The sequence below is a fragment of the Dermacentor silvarum genome, chromosome 1 (genome assembly GCF_013339745.2).
Source record: "Dermacentor silvarum isolate Dsil-2018 chromosome 1, BIME_Dsil_1.4, whole genome shotgun sequence".
Classification (NCBI taxonomy): Eukaryota; Metazoa; Arthropoda; class Arachnida; order Ixodida; family Ixodidae; genus Dermacentor; species Dermacentor silvarum.
The window spans coordinates 21758122-21779486 of NC_051154.1; the positions used below are offsets into that span (position 1 = coordinate 21758122).

A 21365-nucleotide genomic window follows, 5' to 3' on the forward strand; every position below is an offset into this window, starting at 1 on the left:
GTCTGGGTATGGTGTCCGGTGTACAAACGTGGCCTGTGTAAGAAACTTCTTGCCAACTATAGTGGCTCGTATGTTATTGTTGACCAGCTCAGTAAAGCAAATTATCGACTGCTGCGTCCCACCGCAACTGGACGGCGCTCCGCCAAGACTGAGGTTGTGCACATCGCACGTCTGAAGCCCTTCACTCCGAGAACTTAACTGACTTGCCCGGCGGGCTTCGCCTAGGAGGGGAGAAATATTACAGTAAATGCAGCCGCATGAGTGGAAGACGAACAAGTGTCAAGGGAAAAAAACGAGAAAGAGAAAAAGGAAGTTTTTGCCCGTCGAAGGCTCGCCCTGAAACCTGTTCAATAAACCCCATTTCTTTCGCGTCATAACAATATCTATTCCAGTGTATCTACTTTTTCAACAGTAGAGCTGTTGTAGATCCAGGTTGCGCCGTCCGTCCGTCAGTCCATCAGACGGTGTCACGCAGGTCACGTGACCAGCAGAGGAGGAGAGGCATGCTGGGGGAGGAAACGACTAATGAGAGGGTGCGCACTGGGGGGAGGAGGCGACCAATGAGAGGCCGCGCTGGGCACGAGCAGGAGAGGCGATGGGTATAAGAAAGGTGTTTCTGTCTGGTGCGCCCTTTCTGATAACGCACAACGCGCAGAGCTGCCACCGATGCCGTCCACGTTTCCCCGCGTTCGCGCCAAACACACGCGGTGTCTGTGGCGGCTCGGCAGGTTTCGACCAGAGAACTGGACACTCGTCGAGTAGTGTCATAAGTCGCTGCCTCTTCTTGCCTCGCAACGTTTCAATATAAGTTCATGTTGTAGATTGTGTTTACTTGTGTTTACGCAATTGCATCACATGCAACACATGCACATGTAACACTCGGTGTAACTAACACAGCTTCACTGTTCGACTATCTTCACGGAGTGGAAGGGAGGAATAATTTTTTATTCTTATTATAAGTATTTATAGTTTTTATTCTTATTATAAGTATTTATTAGTATTTAGGTATTATAGTTATTAGTATTTTTTATGAATTTTTTCAAGTGACCATAAGGTGACAAAAATATTTTACGTAGGTAAACATGCATTATTTATTCAATAATAGAGATGCAAGCCCATCTGTATTAAATCTTTCCGTACCGCACCCATTGGGCATCGTTAGCCCGCTATCAATAGTTTGAAACGCCGCTCTCGAGACCTTCCGTGCCGCTCACAGACACTGTGTTATAAGATGTGAAGGAGGAGAACTATAGTATTTTAGTTTTCTAAGCAGTCTGCTTTCTTCCCGCGAGGCAGTGATTTTTGAAAGGGCTCTGAAGTTTCGCGACCTTCAAAGTAGAAAGCAAAAATGGCCGCCCGCTGTCGATGCTTTGAAATGCTGCTTTCAAGACCTTCTGCACCGCTCATGAAAAAAAGTGCACCATCAGATGTGAAGGATAACTATATTTTTGTTTTCTAAGCAGTTCACTTTTTTCCGGCCTGGTGGTAATTCTTGAACGCGCTCCAAAGTTTCACGATCGTCAAAGTAGAAAGCAAAAATGGCCGCCTCCGAAAGTGGCACGTGCGCTTTGAAAGATCGCAGATCTTGTGATTTCGCTGCGTCTGTGGCTGATTTTACCGATGGATTGAGCAGCAGCGAGTATGAGGACGCTGCTTTTTCGTCGGACTTTGACTCTGAGAGCGACGACGACGCAAACCAGCCCGGAACATTGGAGGCCGCAGCCTGGCACGCCCAACTGTAGCGCTTGCAGTAAGTTGTAGCGAAATACCTGTTTAATAAGAAATTTTGATTTTTTCAGAGATAGTGCCTATTAGATGGAAAAACATTTTGTGTATCTCATAATTTTCATAACATTTTTTTTCTTACTATATACCCCAGCGTGTTTTTACAAACTTCATTCAATTTTATCCGACAATCTTGATTTTGGCAATTTGTATCTCTTTCATGACATACATCTCATTAATAAAACCTTTATGCGTGAAAAGTGCATTCATTCTACTTATTGTTTATGTATTTCATAAAACATTGAGTGCAGTAGTTCCTTCAGAAAAAAAAAAAGTGGCGTAACCTACAAAAAAACAGCTATTTTCCCTATGGTAGGGAAAGAGTTAATGAATAAACATAATGCATGTTTACCTACGGAAAATATGTTTTGCCACCTTATGGTCACATGAAAAAAGTTGCGGTAAATTTTTTTTCCAACAGGTCACTCTGAAAATATAAATCTGCAAAAAAAAAAAAAAAAAAAAAGGCCCTTGGGGGTCGCATTCGACGCAAAAAATTGACCATCAGAGGGTTAACTCACTTGCCCATTAAACAATCCAAGAAGGTCAAAATTTAACCATAGCCCCCCACTACTGTGCCCCCTACAGATAACAGCGTAACTTTGAGATCGTGAACCTCAATTGGTATCGTTAAACAATTTGCCCATGCCTCCACCTAGATGTGACGAGTAAGGTCGTTGATCCAGTAACATAATCTTCTGCTAAGCTTGAGACAACTTTGCTAACATGAATAACGAGAGCATTATCAGATTGAGAAGGCTAAAAAAATTTTTTTTTTTACAATTTTTTCTAGATTCTTCTCTCACCTTGAGCAAGATAACACTGATCACTAACTGTGACTGTATGTGTGGCATTTCCACCAAGTCATGAATGCTGTGTCTTTTTATTTCAAGTTGCTTATTTTGCACACAGGTTTCGTTAAGAAAACATACCGTGTTAGCTGCTCATTATTAAACAAGCAATGACAAAGGCAATGCAGAAATTATGCACATAGGCACTAATGCAAGTTTCCCCTCAGTACTTTTCTTCCAAACCACCTACTTGGATTTCTTTTTCATTTCAAGCAGCAGCTGCTTGATGTGTTCCTCAAGAAAGTCAATTTTGTCATTGCGTCGTGCAAGAGTCTTCTGTAGCCGTACAATGCGCTCCACAAGCATTTGCTTGTCCAGCTCAAGGTGTGCAGGTGCTGTCGGTGCATGTTCGGGCGATCCACTGCTGCTTGCACCAGATGCGCCAGGACTTCCCTGCAAGGCACACCAAGCTTTCAAACATGTGTGCATACAACACTGGTATTGCAAACATGAGATTATGTGCATAGTGCCATCCACAGCACCAATAAAATAAATGTGCAGCATACATGACACTTATTACAGTTGAGGTGGATGAATTATAAACCACAACAAATGCATTTTACTGGCATAACATGTGGAAAGACACGTTATAAAGGCGTTCTGGCAAATAGATTTGGCTACACAATGGGAAAAAGGACTCAATTATGGATGAACACACGGACATGACACCTTACTTTTTAGTACCACATGGCAGGCAATAAATAAAGCAAAGGCAAAAGATACCATGTTCACGAAGCTTTATACTATTTTAAGTACTGCTGTTTCTTGTGTAGAAGTTCACCAGTTCAGTTGGATAATACAGTAATATATGTTAGGTTTAAAACCCCAAAGGAACATTATTTCTGGAGATATTGTAGTAGAGAGTAGGCACATTAGGCAAGACAAACTAACATGAGAGTATTGTTACTCTAATCCGTTATAAACTAGAATATGCCGGTGCTATCTATGACAACCACCAGGTTAATATGATTAATTTCCTTGAATCGGTTCAGAACCATGCTGCCAGGTTCATTTCTTTCCGACTACTCCTATAATAAAAGTGTCTCAGCCTTAAAATCCCGGTTGCGTCTTCCCTCGCTCACCTCCTGCCGCAAAAGTGCTCGTCTTTTTTTATTTTTTAGGTTCTTTCATTCGCTGCCCACAGGTAACCAAATCATCATTCTGGTGCATCGTTTCTCCTGCCATACGCATCCTAATGCTGTGTATCTACCACGCACCCATTCCACTACGTATCAGCGTTCTTTTTTTCTGCATACAGCCCAAGGATGGAATACCCTTCCTTCTGACATCGCCCTTATCACCGACATTTCCCGTTTCAAAGCTGCTATTGAAGACCATCTTTCAAGTCACGCCACCTAACCTGTCCCGCCATTTTTCTACGTGCCCACCTCTCATGTAATGTCTCGTTCTGGGACCTTTGAGGCATCATGATTAAATGCATAAATAAATAAAAAGTCTTGATGCCTTTACTTGCTTTCCAATTCACAAAGCACACCACTGCTGGCAGGATTGGCTTAATGTGAGGTCAGGTGGACAGCATGTTGGCCTGTAAACTTTTGTGCTGGGCCTTTGAGTAAGACACAAGATCATTACATTTCAGTGTTTCATGGCCTGTGTTGCCTTTATGCAGTGCCTTTAGCCACTGGTTGCAAAACAACCTATTGCTTGTCCTTTGCCACCTTGCCATGCTGGTTATACAGTTAAACCTCGATATAACAAACTTCAATATAAAGAAATTCGCGTTATAACGATAACTTCCTGTCCATAGAACACCATGTATTTTGAACCTCAATATAACAAAGTGTGTTTATACACGATTTCAATACAATGAAACTTCACTGCCGCCGTGAAGGAATACCTAAACGATAAATAAACTTCTGCAGACACAGATGGTCAAATGGTTGAATTAAAAGTGACTGCTTGCGAACGCACCTCTCAAATCACGCGCCGCACGACCAAGAGTGACCGTCGAAATGAAGCAGCGTCATGTTCCATATAATGTAGTGGAGGGGGGAGGGGGGGGGGGGCGTGCTTCTCTGTTCTAGTGTGGCCATGGCTGCGAGTGGCTGTCAGTGTGGCATTTGCAGCCTGCGCGCACTGTTTTAGAGGTAATTTGCCATATATGCAAAGACTGGCCGAACTGAGATGGTGTGTCATCGTGCAGTTTTCCTGTGCATTTAGTGCTGGATAATGCGTAATCTCGAGTTTCAGAGACGCGTTGAAGCGACAGGCAGATGAAGCATTCGCTTCGTGCTGCTGGCGCTTTTCGTGATAGCGTCATCCCACTGCGGGAGACGCTATTAGCAGCAGGGGCGGAGTAGAGCTTTGTACCACCAATGTGAAGATATTGTCGACAGGGCATGAAACCGTATCTTTCGTCGCTGACTTACAAATTCAAGAAAATGCTTTTTTTTTTCCTAATTGAAATTCGCCTTTTCGGATTGCCTGATAATTAGGAAAATTTTGTAGCCCCTTTCATGTAAAAAAAAATCTATCGGCGACTGTACTTATTTGCATGAATGATCGAAATTCAATGTAACGGAATTTAGAATAACGAAGCAAACTGGTGATTTTACCGACTTTCTTATATTGAGGTTTAGTTGTATATCACTGGACAAGTACCTATAACTTGACACTTCACTGCAACAAGACATGATAGAATAAAGTGTTGCAACCCGCCCTCGTCAGAAGTTGTGCATCAGTAGCTTACAGACCTAATTGATTTTTCAGACCATCAGAAGTAAGAACCATGATCTTCATTCCAAACTTTCTGATCCTGGCTTAAAGCACTCTGTGCCCATCAGTCCACCCATCTGGCCGTAGTAATAGCACATGCTTCTCCTTTGAAATAAAAGGGCCACTGTTGTGTTTTACTTTATAACACTGCTCCCCACACACTAAAGTCAAGCACTACATGTCACCTGGCTGTTTATCTGTGATTTAGATTAAATGCAATACACAACAAGAGATGAAAATACATACAGGACATGCACAACCTTAAAATGACACTTTATTATTGAGTGCCTAATCACATCAAAAACATTGGTTCACAAGCACAGGCCCATCACAGCTAGGGGTATTTTATAAACATTTCAGAAATCAGTCAGTAATCAGAGCGCTACACTGTAAAAAGAAAGTTCTACAAATGCATGAGTCATCATTCAAACTGCCCATTTAATTATATGTACGGTGCACTGAAGGTGTGCATCTGTTTGCCCATACCAGATTTTGCTCTGTGCCCAGAATTTCCATGCCAGCTTGTCCTTCAATTTTGGTGTTGCAAGAGAAATCACTTGCAGCCTTTCGATGGACAAGTGAGTGTGTGCCATACATGGACTACAGTGAGGATGCTTGATGCAGCAAGCATCTTACACAATCCAGATGATCACAGATAATCCAGATGATCACAGACACCACCGCCTAGCACTTGGTCCACACCAGCACCTGTTCAAGGTCCGGGTGTGCATGGGAATTCCTTAATAACTGAGTGGAATTCTGAGAAGCAATGTGCTTTTCCTGAACTTTTTAAAGGTGGTGCATGATTTTTGGCATTTAATGTTTGTTTCTGAAAAATTCGTGAATTTCGGAATGCTGCCCAGTGAAACTGCCTAAACGTAGTCAGCATAAAAAAGGCCAGGGTGGCGGAGGGACACATAATTTTGTTCATATTTTTACTGCTGCAGTAATATAAATAAATAAATAAATAAATAAATAAATAAATAAATAAATAAATAAATACACCCAAGTATACTAATTTCATCATAAAGCTGACTGTCCCCTTGGTGCAGAGTTCTTAATAATGCATATCTACTACTATTGTTTATAAATATAAACATAGATGCATAGATTTATTTGTTTATATGATACCACCACGGGTTCTTCTATACTTTCCTTCTGGTGACAAAACGTCCCTAAATGTTTCATACAGGGACAGAAGCTGGCACCATAGGCGCAAGCGTAAGTAGAAGGGGATCAATATGCTGCGCCAGATGGCCGGGCTACGTTTATCATGCAAATTTTTAACGATAGGCGCCTCTATCACCTTAATTTCAGCTTGTTTTCAATGAACATGCAATGGAAACTCTTGGCAAAATAATTCAGTGTATGATGCATTTGTGAATAAATTATACATGGCAGCAGGTGTGGAGTTGATATGTCCCCCCCCCGCCTCCGACAATGTTCACACGCCAATAATGGCAGTCAACCCTCACGTAAAAGCTGGCGCACGCACAGAACGCCTATGGCGTCCATCCGGCATCTGCTCAGTTTCTCTTCTACTTGCGCCAGCGCTGTGGTGTGTCCACTGCAGGCGCTATATGAAGCGCTCATGCAAAACTCAAGCAAAACTACCACATGACGTTTCCATAGCATTACACGGGAGTTTTGTGACCAGAAGAAAGATATTGAAGGACCCTGACACAATTCTGCTATCCCCCATGCCTAATCATGGGCCATATATAACCATGCTCGAAGAGAGCACTGATGTTCCTGAATATTGAGAGAGAAGAAACTGTCTTCACAAATGTCTGATTCTGTTCCCAGGGCACACATTGACACATCTTCCCATTTGTCATCATGAAAGTACCTGTTTCCACAGCAGAACAACCAGAAAATTACCATTATAGAACATGCAAACAAAAGAGTAACATGTTCAACCAAATAACTTGAAATGTCTGGGAGCAAATTTTTGAATATTTTTTTAATTATTGTGATACAAACTGCAGCTCACAACTGCAGTTACTGCTCTTACAACAACACTTGAGGCTTGCACAATAATGCAGGTGCCAGAAAAGCATATATGGTAAAGGCATAAATGCAGGCAATAATGTGTTGTTAAAAATTTCTATCTCCTGACTGTTCAGCCAAGAAATTAAGTGAACTTAATCTCAAGAGAAGGGCGAAATTTCAGTTTCTTAAACATCACTTCTGGCCAATCTAAGTTTACAGCAGCAGTTTATAACAAGACTTAAGTTTAGGTAAAGAAAGAGTCGTGTTTATGCAATATTTCACCTGATGAAACAATCTAGTGGATCCAAGCAATCTCCAGCAAGACTAGACTGGCCTGACTAGCCAAACACCACCATTCCAACCATCTGGTCACCTTATATATTCTTAAAATTTAATAAACGTCTTTCTCTCTCTCTCTCTCATAACCAGTACACTTTTACATGTCTCAGTGCAGCAATCTTCAGAGAACCAAGGCAACAGAAGTTTGTTGTTTTTCTTTGTTGAAGCATGTGGCAGTTAGAGGTAACTCAAACAAGATAGAGGTTCACAGAGAGACGGAGGTTTGCAGCGATTGAACACGGGATGTTGCTGGGGCAAAACTTTCGATAAGGGAACTTGTCTTTGGAATAGCAGTAGTGCTACTAGTGATATAGTGGCAGCTATAAACAGTGGTAGTGTTACTTCATGATGAGGAAATATAGTAGAGTAAAACTCTCCAAATACTGATGAATTCTAGTTTTAACAGTTTTTTTTTTTTTTGTTACAGCCCACTCACACTGAGGAATTAGTTCATTTGGTTGTTATAAAACTCAACTGTAGCTTGCTGCAACAGCAGTGGGGGCACTATTTTCAGTACACCGTTCCAGATATCTATACTTTAGTCTCAAGAAAGAAAAATTGTGTGCAGTAGCAATCTAGTCACAATGTTTACTCTTGTGCTGTGCCGGTGATTTACAAAACTTGGGCATGCTGCAGCTGAGTATATGCCAAAGTACTACCATACAAGGAGAACACAGATTCTCAACTGAAGCCCATGTGTGAAATGCACTTAGTTACTCACTGAAAAGATTGCAGCTGTATTCTGTTTGTATGGTTTATCTTGATAAACTCCTGTGAAAGTAAGATGAACTATGCACAAACTGTGCTGCTTGTCCTGCCCACTTCTCCGTCCATTGTTTGGTGTTTGGTCCATTGAAATCAAGGGCTATTACATATTCAGAACTGCTTATACCACTGGAAATAGAAGCAGTAGTAGCAGTACTTATTTGGCTAAAGAGCATTAGGCAGCTATAGTGCTATGGCACCTATGGCAGCCATAGTGTTACACCCATATTTGGTAACATAACAACACAATATTTGAATTGAAGTATTAGTGAAACTGCTAGATACTAAAGAAAATGTTGGAGTCATAATCATGATGATGTTGAACAGCATACCCATGTATGTACAGATTGAAAAAAAGGAGGAGGTAATAATAAGGCCCTAACATGCAGGAGATTTTTTGATGCAGCATCTTACACATGCTTGATAATCCAGGCAAATGTCCATCTTTCTCTCTGTCCTGTCTGCATGTATAATGCAGTACAAGTCAGAAACTATATTTTTAAAAATCGAAATTGCATCGTGAAAAGAGAGGACGGCTGGAATTTCGGCCTACATAGAACAAAGTGCAAAAGGTGGATGGAAATGCTAAACAGTAAAAAAATAAAATTATGTCATCTGTGTAATGAAACCCTGTAATGTTTCGGCTGAAAGTCAGTCATGCTGGTGCTATGACCACATGGTCATATTGACACGTGTACTTGTTTATCTTTCACCGGCGGCTGCTTTTCACCGGTGGCCGCTTTTCACCGGCTAACAAATGTTAAATGTTATCGCTCGGCGCAGGACGCTCCTGCATGTATCAGAAGTTTCTCGGAACGTCATCGATGTTTAAATGAATGTGTATGGTTTCGTGGTGCAAGGGGCCAGGTATGGCCAAAGAGCGCCATGCCAGTGTTTGTTAGTTCGCAGTGAAGTGATGAATTCTGAGAAATAGATGTGACGGGGCTGTAAAGGGGCCTAAAATAGTCGTCGTAAAGTGCGTAAAATCAACATGTAGTAAGATAATGGCAATGACTAGTGATGTGTACTATGAACATAAAAAAATGCATTGCTAAAGAATGATATGATATACAAAATATGTAAGATAAAGAATTGGCAAGAAGCACTTCTACCTGAACAGAGCACTTGAAACACAAGGGCCTGGAGGTATGTGCTATACAGAACTACTGTCACAGCGGCATCCTCTGGAGAGAGGATGCGCTACGAATGTATTGGGCTAATAACAAGTAAAACAACTTCGTTTAAGAAACCGAGGACTACTTTGGTGTTAAGTGGTTCTTCACCAAGAAACATTATGGGATGAACAGGGACATGATATCGGTACGCTTGTGGAAAATATTTCTTTCTCTCTGTTTCGGCTTTCCGACACTTCAGAAGGACGTGGAGGACGGTCAGCCTCTCACATCTACCACAGGTTGGTGGTTAATCTCCAGTCAGCAAAAAACTGTGGGTACCATATGTGTGTCTTATTCTGAGACGACAGAATAGGACATCAGTTCGCCGTGTTTTCGATGCAGAGGACCAGAAACCTAACTGTGGCTTAATTAAGTGAAGCTTATTATTTGTTTCCACATCCCACAAGCGTTGCCAGTGGTTTTGCAGTTTCTTACGCAAGAAAGGTTTCAAGTCTGATGCAGGAACAGCAACTGTATGATTAGTAGCGTGCGATGTAGCTGATGTGGCCATTTGGTCTGCTCGCACATTACCCTCAATGCCTCTATAACCCGGCACCCAGCATCTAATGACATGCTGGTTTGATATATATGCTCTGCATAGAATGGAATAGAGCTCAGTGAGTACAGGAATTTTGTGTTTGCAGAGTGACATCAGGGCTTTCACGATGCTCGTTATCGATGTTTCTATCCGTCGTCTGTTGTCATCGACACTTACGTAATCTGATTGTATGACCGATGCGAATTGTCTAGTACTTTCTGGAAGACACGCGGGCACCAGGGATTACTCTGGAACCTTTGAAGAGTCATGTATAAAAGCGGACGCGTTTCGCCGCTGATCATATTTCGACGATCGCTGACTGTGTTCGCCGCTATCGTTGTGCTTCGAGTGCAGCTTGCTTTTGTGAGCACAGGTTCGCCCAATAAAGAATCAGTTTTGTCATACACAGTTTTACGACTGTTTTCTTCAGCGTCACTACTATGTGACATCTGGTGGAGGTGCTGGGTCTATTGTCTACGTGACAATATCACCAACATATTACTGTGTACGTGCACATAGTAGGTCATGCTATATGAGATAAATGTAGATGGCAGCAGCACCTCAAATTTTTACACCAGTAACAACAAAGAATCTGCTTTAAAAAAATATGCAAATAAATTCTCATGACCTAAAAGATAATCATTCTAACCTACAATGATCATTATAACCTAGAAGAAAAAAACGAAATGCAAATAATGAAAAACTTGGAAGGCAAAGAGAAGGACAAAACCATACATTCATGTGTTTGAGTGGAAATTATGTGGAAAAAAAGCCCTTTTATGTGGTTTGATTGGAAATGAGCGGAAAAACCACACATTTATGTGGTTTGCGACCCTTCATCGCAAGGTTTGGGTCACTGAAAGAAAAGCACTTGATTTTAAGAAAGGCCAAGAATTTGAAAGATACAGGTATCAGTATGTCGAAAGACTTTTCCGAGCTAGTGTGCAAGAGAAGGCGAAATTTGTGGCGGTTCACTCAGGAACATAAACGCAAGGACGCACGTGTGCAACTAAATTATGACATCCTTTACATAAACGGCATCAAGTACACCTATGATGATCCTTCAGACAAGGTTGTGTCGTGCAAATGACCCAATAAATCCGTGTCGACTTCACTTTCTTTTTCTAGCAATAGCTACATTACGTCAGGTTTTCGCCTCTTCGCCGTCGCCGCACTTTGAGCCGTGGCCGCACTGTGACGTCACACCACGGCCCTCGATTCTCCAGCAACTCAGCTCGTCACAGTCGCCGCGTGGCCACCACTCCTGCCACTGGGCACTCGCCCCGTCCTCTGTGTGACGTTACACCATGGGCCTCGATTCTCCGGCGACTCGGCTCGTCGCGATCGCCGCGCCCTCTGTGTGAAGTCACACCACTGGCCTTGATTCTCCGGCCACTCACCTCGTCGCGGTCGCCGCGCGGCCACCGCTCGGCCATCGCGTGGTCGCCGCGCTCCACTGCAGCCAGTACCACTACACAGTGGGGAAGTAATTTGGACCTGGTTCTTCAGCGGAACTTTGATGAGTCTAACTATGCCATTGACGATGTCGCCTCAAAAGCCCATTACTTTACGGATCATAGAAGTATATTCATTGGTGTGAAAAATACAGTTTTACCCGTTCGTTGACCACAACGTCTCTCCTTTCTTAGCCTAGTGGGAAACCACTAAGTTTAATAACAACATGTCTAACTAAAAGCGAAGCCTAAGCGCAGCCGGGGGTCTGTAGCTATCGCTACTAGACTAGGTTTTGGTAGTCAACTGTCGGAGCATTAAAAACAAAGTTGATGTTTTCGATAACTTAGTGCGCATGGTCAAACCAAGTGTAATTATTGGTACTGAATCATGGCTCAATGAAGACGTAGCGAGCTCTGAAGTATTTCCTGATAACTTTAAGTGTTATAGAAAGGATAGGAATTATCACGGAGGTGGCGTTTTTATCTTGGTAGACCAGTGCATTCTTTCTACACGTGTAAATGTTATAGATGATAAGAGTGAAGCAGTTTGGTGTCAGCTGAAACTCTCAAACGTCAAATCACTATCACTCTGCTCCTTTTACCGGCCACCAACTGCTTCAGCTAGAGAGATGTGTCATTTCACTGCTACAGCTACAAAAATTGCATCCGATTACGTCATTGTGGGTGGGGACTACCTGATCTCAAATGGAATGAACAGCCTATAGCCTCTAGAAGCTCCCCTAGTTTCAAATTTGAAATTGCCAATTTTATGAATCTCCTTTCATTAAGACAAACCGTGTTGAAACCTATGCGAGGAAGTCATATCCTAGATCTTTTTTTCACAAATATGCCAGAAATGGTCCAGAGCACTGAAGTTTTACCAGGGATAAGTGATTATGACGTCGTGCTATGCGAAATAAATATGAAATATGTAAGTGTTTACAATGAGAAGAGTTGGTGCATGTACAATTACGCCAAGGCTGATATCCAAGCAATCAATACTTCACTGGAAGCACATTTCGTTGTGTTCGAAACGCTGGCAGATGAGTATTCAGTAGAAAACCTATGGGTTCTGTTTAAAGACAAAATTTTTGAGCTGCAAAACCGATTTGTTCCGTCATGGGTATTGACTAGAAAGCGTAACAGAAGCAATCCATGGTACACTAAAGAACTGGATGTTTTAGTGAAGCGTAGGCAAAGAATTTACTGTTCATTCAAAGGAAACCCTTCAATAGAGAACTTATGTAAACTAAAACTGGCAACGCGTGGAGTGAACAATGCTACAGTCCAAACAAAATCAGCCTACATTGAAATAATAGGAAGTAAAATAAAGTAAAATCCGAAGGAACTTTACAAGCATATAAAACAAAATAAAAAAGACAACATTTCAATTCCCGCTTTGACCAGTGGCAGTGCTATCATTTGCGACGCCTCAGAAAAGGCTAAGTTGTTCAATCTTTATATTACATCAGTGTTCTCTGCCCCAACAGATCCTCAGAAAGATCTTAAATTGTTGACACATGTATCCACACCCATGCCTAATATAGTGATCGAAGCTCGAGGCCTTGAATTACTACTTCGTGATTTAGATTGTGCAAAGGCCATGGGCCCTGATTGTTTACCTAATTTTATATTGAAGTCTTGCTCTCATACAGTGTCTCTGTACTTGAAAGTTATTTTTGAAAAGTCCTTCGAACACAGTTCTCTTCCCGCTGATTGGAAAATTGCACCGGTTGCTCCTATACATAAAACTGGGCCGCGCAATGTTATCAATAACTACCGTCCCATTTCGCTCACTTCCGTGTGCAGTAAAGTTCTAGAACACGTTTTATATACCGCCATAGTCAAACATATAGATAGTAACTCTTTATTTAACTCAAACTAGCACGGATTTAGACAGGGACTACCGTACGTCACACAACTAGTAGAGTTCACACATATCTTAGCGGCAGCACTGGACGACAAATCATCGGGTGACTGTATTTTTCTCGACTTTCAAAAAGCGTTTGACACCGTTTCACATCACTTGTTACTGCAAAAACTAAGCAGTTATAATATTAATTTTCAAGTTATTGCGTGGATCGCCAAATATTTATGCGAGAGGCGGGGATATGTAGTCGTAAATGGCGAACAATCTGCAATAACTGATGTGACGTCGGGGGTACCTCAGGGATCAGTTCTGGGGCCCCTTCTTTTCCTACTTTATATCAATGACATTAATGAAAATGTGCAGTCCCATATTAGGCTATTTGCAGATGACTGCATATTATACTGTAAAATTACCTCTGAAAATGACTGCTTCGTAATTCAAAACGACTTATGTGCCATACACGCGTGGTGTGAGCGATGGGAAATGAAATTTAAACTTAAGAAAATGGTGTGCAAGAGGTTCTCCAGGAAGAAAAACCCTGGAAATTTTGAATATGCAATACACTGCATCTCCGGTAAAAACGGAATATGAATATAAATACCTAGGCGTTTACTTTTGCCCCTCTTTATCATGGAATCGGCATGTGGATTATTCCGTAGGCAAAGCTTGCCGGAGCTTGGGATTTTTACGACGAAATACACGTGCGTTTTCACAACAAACCCGGGAGTTACTAAATAAATCATACGTAAGGTCAGTGCTGGAATAAGCATGCTGTGTGTGGGACCCTTTAACAGTAACTAACGAAGAATGGCTAGAAAAAGTTCAGTCCATGGCGGCAACATATGTACTTGATATACCAATGTATGACAAGCAGTTTAGTGCAACGAAATCTTAAGGGGATGCTAAAATGGGAATCTCTGCAGCACCGAAGAGCGTCATTTCGATTGAAGCTTTTACATAGCATATATAATTTTCGTACTCGAATTCCCCGTGACGTATACATTAACCAGCCTCATTACACATCAGCACGCAAAGATCACGGACACAAGATTAGAGAATACAAATGTAATACATCGGCCTTTAGCAGCTCTTTCTTTCCAAGAACTATCAGTCAATGGAATCGACTACCTTCATCAGTTGTAAAAATCTCTTGTACTAACAAGTTCTTTTCTGCATTAAAAACGATAGAATCTTTTGAACACTAACGCTTGATAAATATCTCGGGTATGTCTAACAATCACCATGACCGATACAGAATCCTAGTTGCAAATGATATTTTTTCTTTTAGTGCTTCTTTTTTGTTGTACTGTACCTTTTATCACTACCGTGTGTTGCTGCTATTCTTCGCTTGTTCTTTGCCATTTTATTATGAATCTTTGTTATAATTGTGCTTTCTGTATTTTTTTTTGTCATGTGACATCTGCAACGCGCCTGTGTCCGACGTGGCTGTGTGCAACGCGGTCGTATGCTTTCGTGTCGGCGTATAACAATCTGTTTGTCATTCACACGAATTTATGCAAACCTGCAATTTTTATCTTTATGCTTGGTTTTCTTCTGTACCACCCCCCTCACTGTAATGCCTGAATGGGTGCTGTGGGTATTAAATAAATAAATAAATCATTTCAAAAGCACAAGCTGATAATCCAGATGATCACAGACACCACCACCTAGCACTTGGTCCACACAAGCATCTGTTCAAGGTCCGGGTGTCCATGGGAATTCCTTAATAACTGAATGGAATTCTGAGAAGCAGGTGAACTATCGTGTGTAATGTGTTGTCACCACTTACTACTCAGAACTATTATACGGTGTACGCTAGCATACTTTAGTGTTATATACTTGGTAACATTTTCCATGTCACTATGCTTTTGAGATGACCATTGTCCTTTTGAACATAAATAGGTTATCTGCGAAAATCCATATTGCATCTGTATCATTTGCCTGAGCAGAAAGGACCTTTAAACTTTTTTTTTTTTGGAAAACATCTGTCTTAAAAAGTGTTTTATTAAAGAAGCGGCTAGAACTTAGTGGTCACATGGCACTTGCTTACATTGGTAGTCAAAACACTGCCATTATATAAGGCTAGTCTCTTACCCTAGGCTAGTCTAGTCTCAGATATTGAAAAGGAAGACTCCCCTTAAAACCAGACAAGATTTAAAACTGCAGCATAAACAACTGCAGTGAAGTTAAGAAAATAGGAGAAGGAATCATTGTAACTTATGTTGAACTTCAATGGTAAATTCAGAGCACGTCTAAAAGAAAAAGTTTTGCTCTCTGTGAAGCAAGTCCGTTACAAAGGCATTCCTGGAAAGTGGACTGCGTGTTCCAATGGCAGGTTGAGTACATATCACAACATCATTCTATAAAACAGTCGAGATAGTTCTGCCAAATACTGCAGGTTTGACCAGAAGTCTATCTGAAGTACCCCCTTCAGCTATGCTGCCTTCTTAAAAGGTGGTAATTCAAGAGCTGCAGGGAGGACTTTGATGATGATTGCAGAGGTGCATGTGCCTGATGATTAGCTTCATTTGCCAATCAAGAGGGCAAAGTTATTGGTGAAGTTGCTTGTTGATCAGATTGTCTTTTCATACTGTTCACATTTGAGCATACACTGAAATAACTAAACTTTTATGTACAATTCAGCTTTCCGAGAGGTGGCAGGCGCAGATGTGGTGGACCAGTTCATAGCCAGGTTTGCTGCACATTCGAAACTACTGTCATTTCAAAAAGCATACAAGTGCCATTCTGTTGAGAAATGTTAATTTTTATATCCGGTTGTGAAAGTGCATCCCTGCTTGCTCTGGCTGAAGCACAAGTGTTGCAAACACAGGTGTGGAGTAAGTGCTCTTCATGGGAGAATGGTGCTCGGTGGCAGTGCTTGAGGACCACTTACGGTCTGCCACTGGAACTAAGCATTAGCAGTTTCCTTAATCATTAGCAGTTTAAGCATACATGTATCAGCTTCCTTCTAGCACAATATGACTGCAACAACCAGAAGACTTAATGCAAAGGTATGAACCACATGCCAGCACCGCCACCTGCCATGTGGTGCCTATTTGTAGCTGGTGTGACTGCCTTGGCTACAATTCAGCAGCTGGTGAAAGCAGTAATTCCATCCCTTGTCTACAGGTGCCATATGCTAGCACATGGAGCTGACTGGGACAAAGCAACCAACCTCCATGACACTAGTATCCGGGCATTGCAAAGTGGTAGTACAACTCTGTATGTGTGCCAAGTACGCTGCTATGATAAGCATTTTATAAAATTCCTAGTTTAGTAATACAGTCAAACCCACTTATAACAGTATTGAAGTGCCACAAAAATTTCATTGTTATAACCGATAATTGTTATAACCGGGTTGCATGAAAAGAATCAATATAGGGGGACGGCAGGGCTGTTGTGAGAAAACTAGTACTATAATGGCCAGTGTCCTTCCCCACCACCTTCCTCCATCTCGCTGCTGATTGTGTTGACTCGTTTAACGATTTCACTCTGCTTCATGCGCGCTCTGATCGCGTGTAACAAGTCGTGGCTATCGGTGTTCAAGAATGGCACTGCTATAGTAAAACCTCGTTAATAAGGATTTCAGGGGACTGAAAAAATGTCCGAATTAACCGAATATCGAATTATCGAGGGTATCAAGAAAACAATAAACAAATTCTTTCTACGTCAACACGCTTTTATTTATTGAATGAATCGGCAAAACTCTGTTTCTATTTTGCAAAAAAGCAGTGCAGAAACTGCTGTTCTCGTCATCTCGTGACTGATTAGCGCTCGCAGCGGCGAAGGACTCGCGACTTCTTTCTCAGCGCGGCCGTGGCGCGTTTTCATCTGAGACACGCTTTTCACACTGCGCACACAACCCAATTATTCTTTCACCAGGTCGCCGCTCATCGCGATGTAGACGGTGCTCTTCATCCTCGACAGCTTTGCACCAAGTAAAAACTAAACTATTGTTTGCCGCAACCACGCCGCTTTCAACGCGATCATAGACGGCGACCGTGCGGTTCTGAAGGCGCGCGGCCGACGCGCGTGCCGAGTCACAACAAAACTACTGTTTGCCGCAACCGCTGCAGACGAAATCGCAACCGCTATCGACGCGATCATGGATGGCGACTACACAGTCATGAAGGCACGCGGCCAACGCGGTGCTATGCGCGACAGTAAACGCAAGAATAAAGGCTTTAATGACACAAATAGGCACGAAGAGTTCCGGCGTTGCTGTCATTCACGCACGATTTTCATTAATGACTATGGCGATGCGAACTCCGTCGCTTTGTTTCGGTGGACGCGAATGCACATTAGCAGCGCTCTGCCAGCCCAGCGCTATCAGCGCAGATGGTGCGTTGGCGCGGCGTAGAGCTATGGGCGCAGCCCATTCGTGTTTGGAGCGGTGGATGGGTGATGGGAGAGAGGCACGCGAGGTTGGCGATGCAGAGAAGGATGAAAAACAGCACGCGACGGCATGAACGGCTCGCATTTCTTTTCTTTTTTCTTTCTTTTCAAAGAGTTCGCATTCCATTCCCTTTCGGCACAGACACCCAGTAGCCAGACTTCATTGATAAAACCGGTATCGTTATAAGTGGGTTCGCCTGTACGTGCCTGATTATAATGCTTTCATGATAAACACAGCATACTGTACCAGTTATATGGCACTATGTTTGGTTGACTGCATAATTTCAGCAGCAGCAACCATGCTCACTGCCTTGCAATGTTATTTGAAGAAATTAGCCATGCATATGCATTTATTATGTTGCGTTTTATCATTATGGTTCATTGATTGTTGCTGTGCTGCCACATTTTATTCTTCTTGCCTATTACTTCTCTAGATTGCCATACAATTTTTTTAACCCCCTATGTAATACCCTCGTTGTGAGGGCCTTTAGGGGTTTCTTGAAATAAAAATAAATAAATAAATATGTCATACATATGGTTATGAAGGTATTTCACAACAACATATACAGTCAGTGTTGAAAGTATGGCATTTGGGTTCCTTGAAAAAGCTGATTTTCTGCTCAGTCTGTGCCAGCATCCAATAAAACAGGATAACACCATATTGGTCACATATACATACAAGTGAAGGCTGAAAATCTGGTTTCCAGGCTACCTACCCATGATGTGGAAGTATTCAATTTACTTAAACATTCTGAACCCTATAAACTTTCACGGTCACCGAATAGTTGAAACATTTAAATACGATCTGAACATGAACATTTATGTTCAATGAGTAGAGCTTTCAGGCAGTGACACAGGAGATACACCACATAGAAGAACCTCCATTTCATTTCTGTTTAATCAGACACTGGGCACTGCAAGTTCAACTTTCATTTAATCTACATATTTGCATAATGGCACAGTAATATAAAAAAATTTTAGTGCCTAACGGGATCACTAGCAGGCCCTAAATATACAATAGTGTCTGCTTTCTGACTGCTGTCCCCTCCCTAATGCCTCCTTGCCTCTCCTCAAATACCGTAGCCAGTAAAATCACAAATCTTCAAGAATAAACTCACAGCAAGACAGCATCTGTCCTGTGGTGTTCTTTCAACCAGCATATAGCCTCAATGTCTAAGCGCCATGAACCATGGCAATGCAAACCAAATTGACAACAGACAAGGGTAGTATAGGTGAGTTAGTGCAAACCACAGCAATAGTGTGCCTTCAAACCCACAAAACTTGTGGTGCCATGTCATTCGCAGCTAACATTGCAAAGACAAATTTCACTTTTTTTCTGTATTCAATTATGCAAATATGGTTTTGATGTGCTCGAATATGAGGAACATGACACACATCTCAAGCTAATAAATTGTGGTGCAATGTGGAGGAAAAGCCTTTTAACAGGGTCTTCTGTTTCTTGCCCATTAAATTTACCACTTGCTTCACAGAGATAAACTGGAAGTCTCCTGGGATTCTCATAAGTATTAAACACCATAAGTGCTTATAGTCAGTGATGCAAATTGAAAGCATCTGTAAGCAAGGTGTTTTCACTTCACTAAGCTGCAATTTAACCATTGTCCCAACTCTAGCTGAACTGAAATTAAGACAAGTAGATAGCATAAAACAAAACAAAGCCAGAAAATGGAAAAGCAAACACAAAAGAGAGCAAGTCTGTACAGCACATGAATTTCCTCTATTTCCACCTGGAATTCCACATGTAAATGAGGACCTTTGTAACCTGAAAAGCATATGCATTTTCCTAGTACTTAAAACACACCAAAGGGTTTCACTCACAACACAGCTTCGACTGGAACCATTCAGCACAGTCACAGCAGCAGCATGCAAGCGTGATTCCTTGGGCTAACAGAAAACAGGATCAGGAGGAGAGGGCAAGCACAAAGCATATCAGTTCAACAAGCTGTCATGACAATGAAAGCCATGCACATGTTAGCTTCAGATAAACTTGCCAATGGGCTGGTTAATTCTACTTGAAGCTTTCCACACATCCTGTGTAACTATGCAACTAAAATAATTAACATATCAGTAACTGAGAGAGTAGCCCAATGAACAAATAAATTAGGGGAGGATGACAGCAAATTTCTATGTAATCTGAATGCTTTAATGTGTATGGGTATGAAATCCAATCTAGTAGCACCAAGAGTCTAGATAAGGGTGTAAGGATGGCAGCTGATTGGGGGTTGACTGGGTATTCTCGATTGATCACTTTTGGGGATACTTTCCCTTTTGAGTGACATGACATCCGGAATGATAGCTCATTGAAGCAACAGGCATCTTGCCTGCTTACTCAGCCGATCAGTGTTCACTGAAAGAGATATCCCTGAAAGCGATCAATGAAGAATATGGCCGCTGATTAGTTTGGTGAGACAATACGGCAGTGGTTTCCATTAGGCCTCAGAGCATGGTGCCAGCTAGGCAAACTAGGTTGCGAGTTGAACACTTTCAATCCTGTAGCATACCGTAAAATTCCGAGAAAGGGCCCCCACCCGTGCAAGAGCCCCCCCCCCCCCCCCTAACTCGACTGCTAATTTCAAATTTCCGTGCCATTCTGGGAAAGCGCACCCCCCCCCCCCCCCCTCCGCCCCTCCCGCTCTGCACCAACACTGGCCTGCGACATCCAGTACCACAAAAATAATGGCAAATTCGGCAAATCGCACCGGTGCGCATCGGGGTGCCCTGATGAGCCATTTCATCGAATCATGGTCGCAATTGGACGCCCCAGTGGGCACATGTGCGTATCGGGGCGAGCTGCGGCTGGCGGTCTGTAGTTCACGGACCGCCGGCCGATGGCGAGATCTGCCTCTCACACAGCACAGAGGATTTCCCTGCAGCACAGCGAAGTGACCACTCAGCAACAGAAGAGTGGTCGCGGCTACGCTCTGGCGTCACCGGCAGTTTCACCGCTGCTAATCACTCGCCACCGATACCGTCGCTAGGCCTTTTACAGTTCACTTCGAATCTGTAGCAGACAGCGTTTCAGAATGAACCGCCGACGCTCCCAAGCAGCAATGTTTTGTTGCCGCAGTTGCCGCTTTACCCTCTCCTCGCAATAATTTCACACGATGAAGAAGACATGCTGATATTTGCAGCGTCACCAGCTGCAATGCGAGCATGGCTGAGCCGCGGTTCGCTGTCCACCGTCGGTAGCTATGCACTGCAGCTGAGCTTGACTTGTATCGGAACTCTCATTAGTGCTAAACGTTTCATTGTGGACATGGTTTTTAATAAACTGAACATTACATGTCACTTTACTCTAGCGGACATAATTTTGCCTGGACTAGAAGCTGCATAACCAATGTTCGTGTCGCCGGTCGCGGCGACGCGTCGGTGCAGCGTCGATGCGCTCTTTCTGTAGTTCTTTAGGAAGTTTTGAGAGTGATAAACACCACTAACAAATCTTTGGCT

General features: G+C 42.4%; 1 protein-coding gene across 3 annotated transcripts in view; it reads right to left on the minus strand.

The window, feature by feature from the left end:
- Nucleotides 1-2798: 2798 nt before the first annotated feature.
- LOC119464887 (coiled-coil domain-containing protein 186) overlaps nucleotides 2799-21365 on the minus strand; it is an 86328-nt gene continuing 67761 nt past the window's right edge. For 2 of the 3 annotated variants that reach the window (XM_037725765.2, XM_049665467.1), the window contains exons 14-15: nucleotides 19737-19802; nucleotides 2799-3029 (exon numbers count right to left, since the gene is read on the minus strand). In XM_037725765.2, the coding sequence (XP_037581693.2) occupies nucleotides 2823-3029; nucleotides 19737-19802 (273 nt within the window). In that variant the 3' untranslated portion in view covers nucleotides 2799-2822. The remainder of the gene's footprint in view (nucleotides 3030-19736; nucleotides 19803-21365) is intronic. The other variant, XM_049665472.1, reaches the window with a different exon arrangement.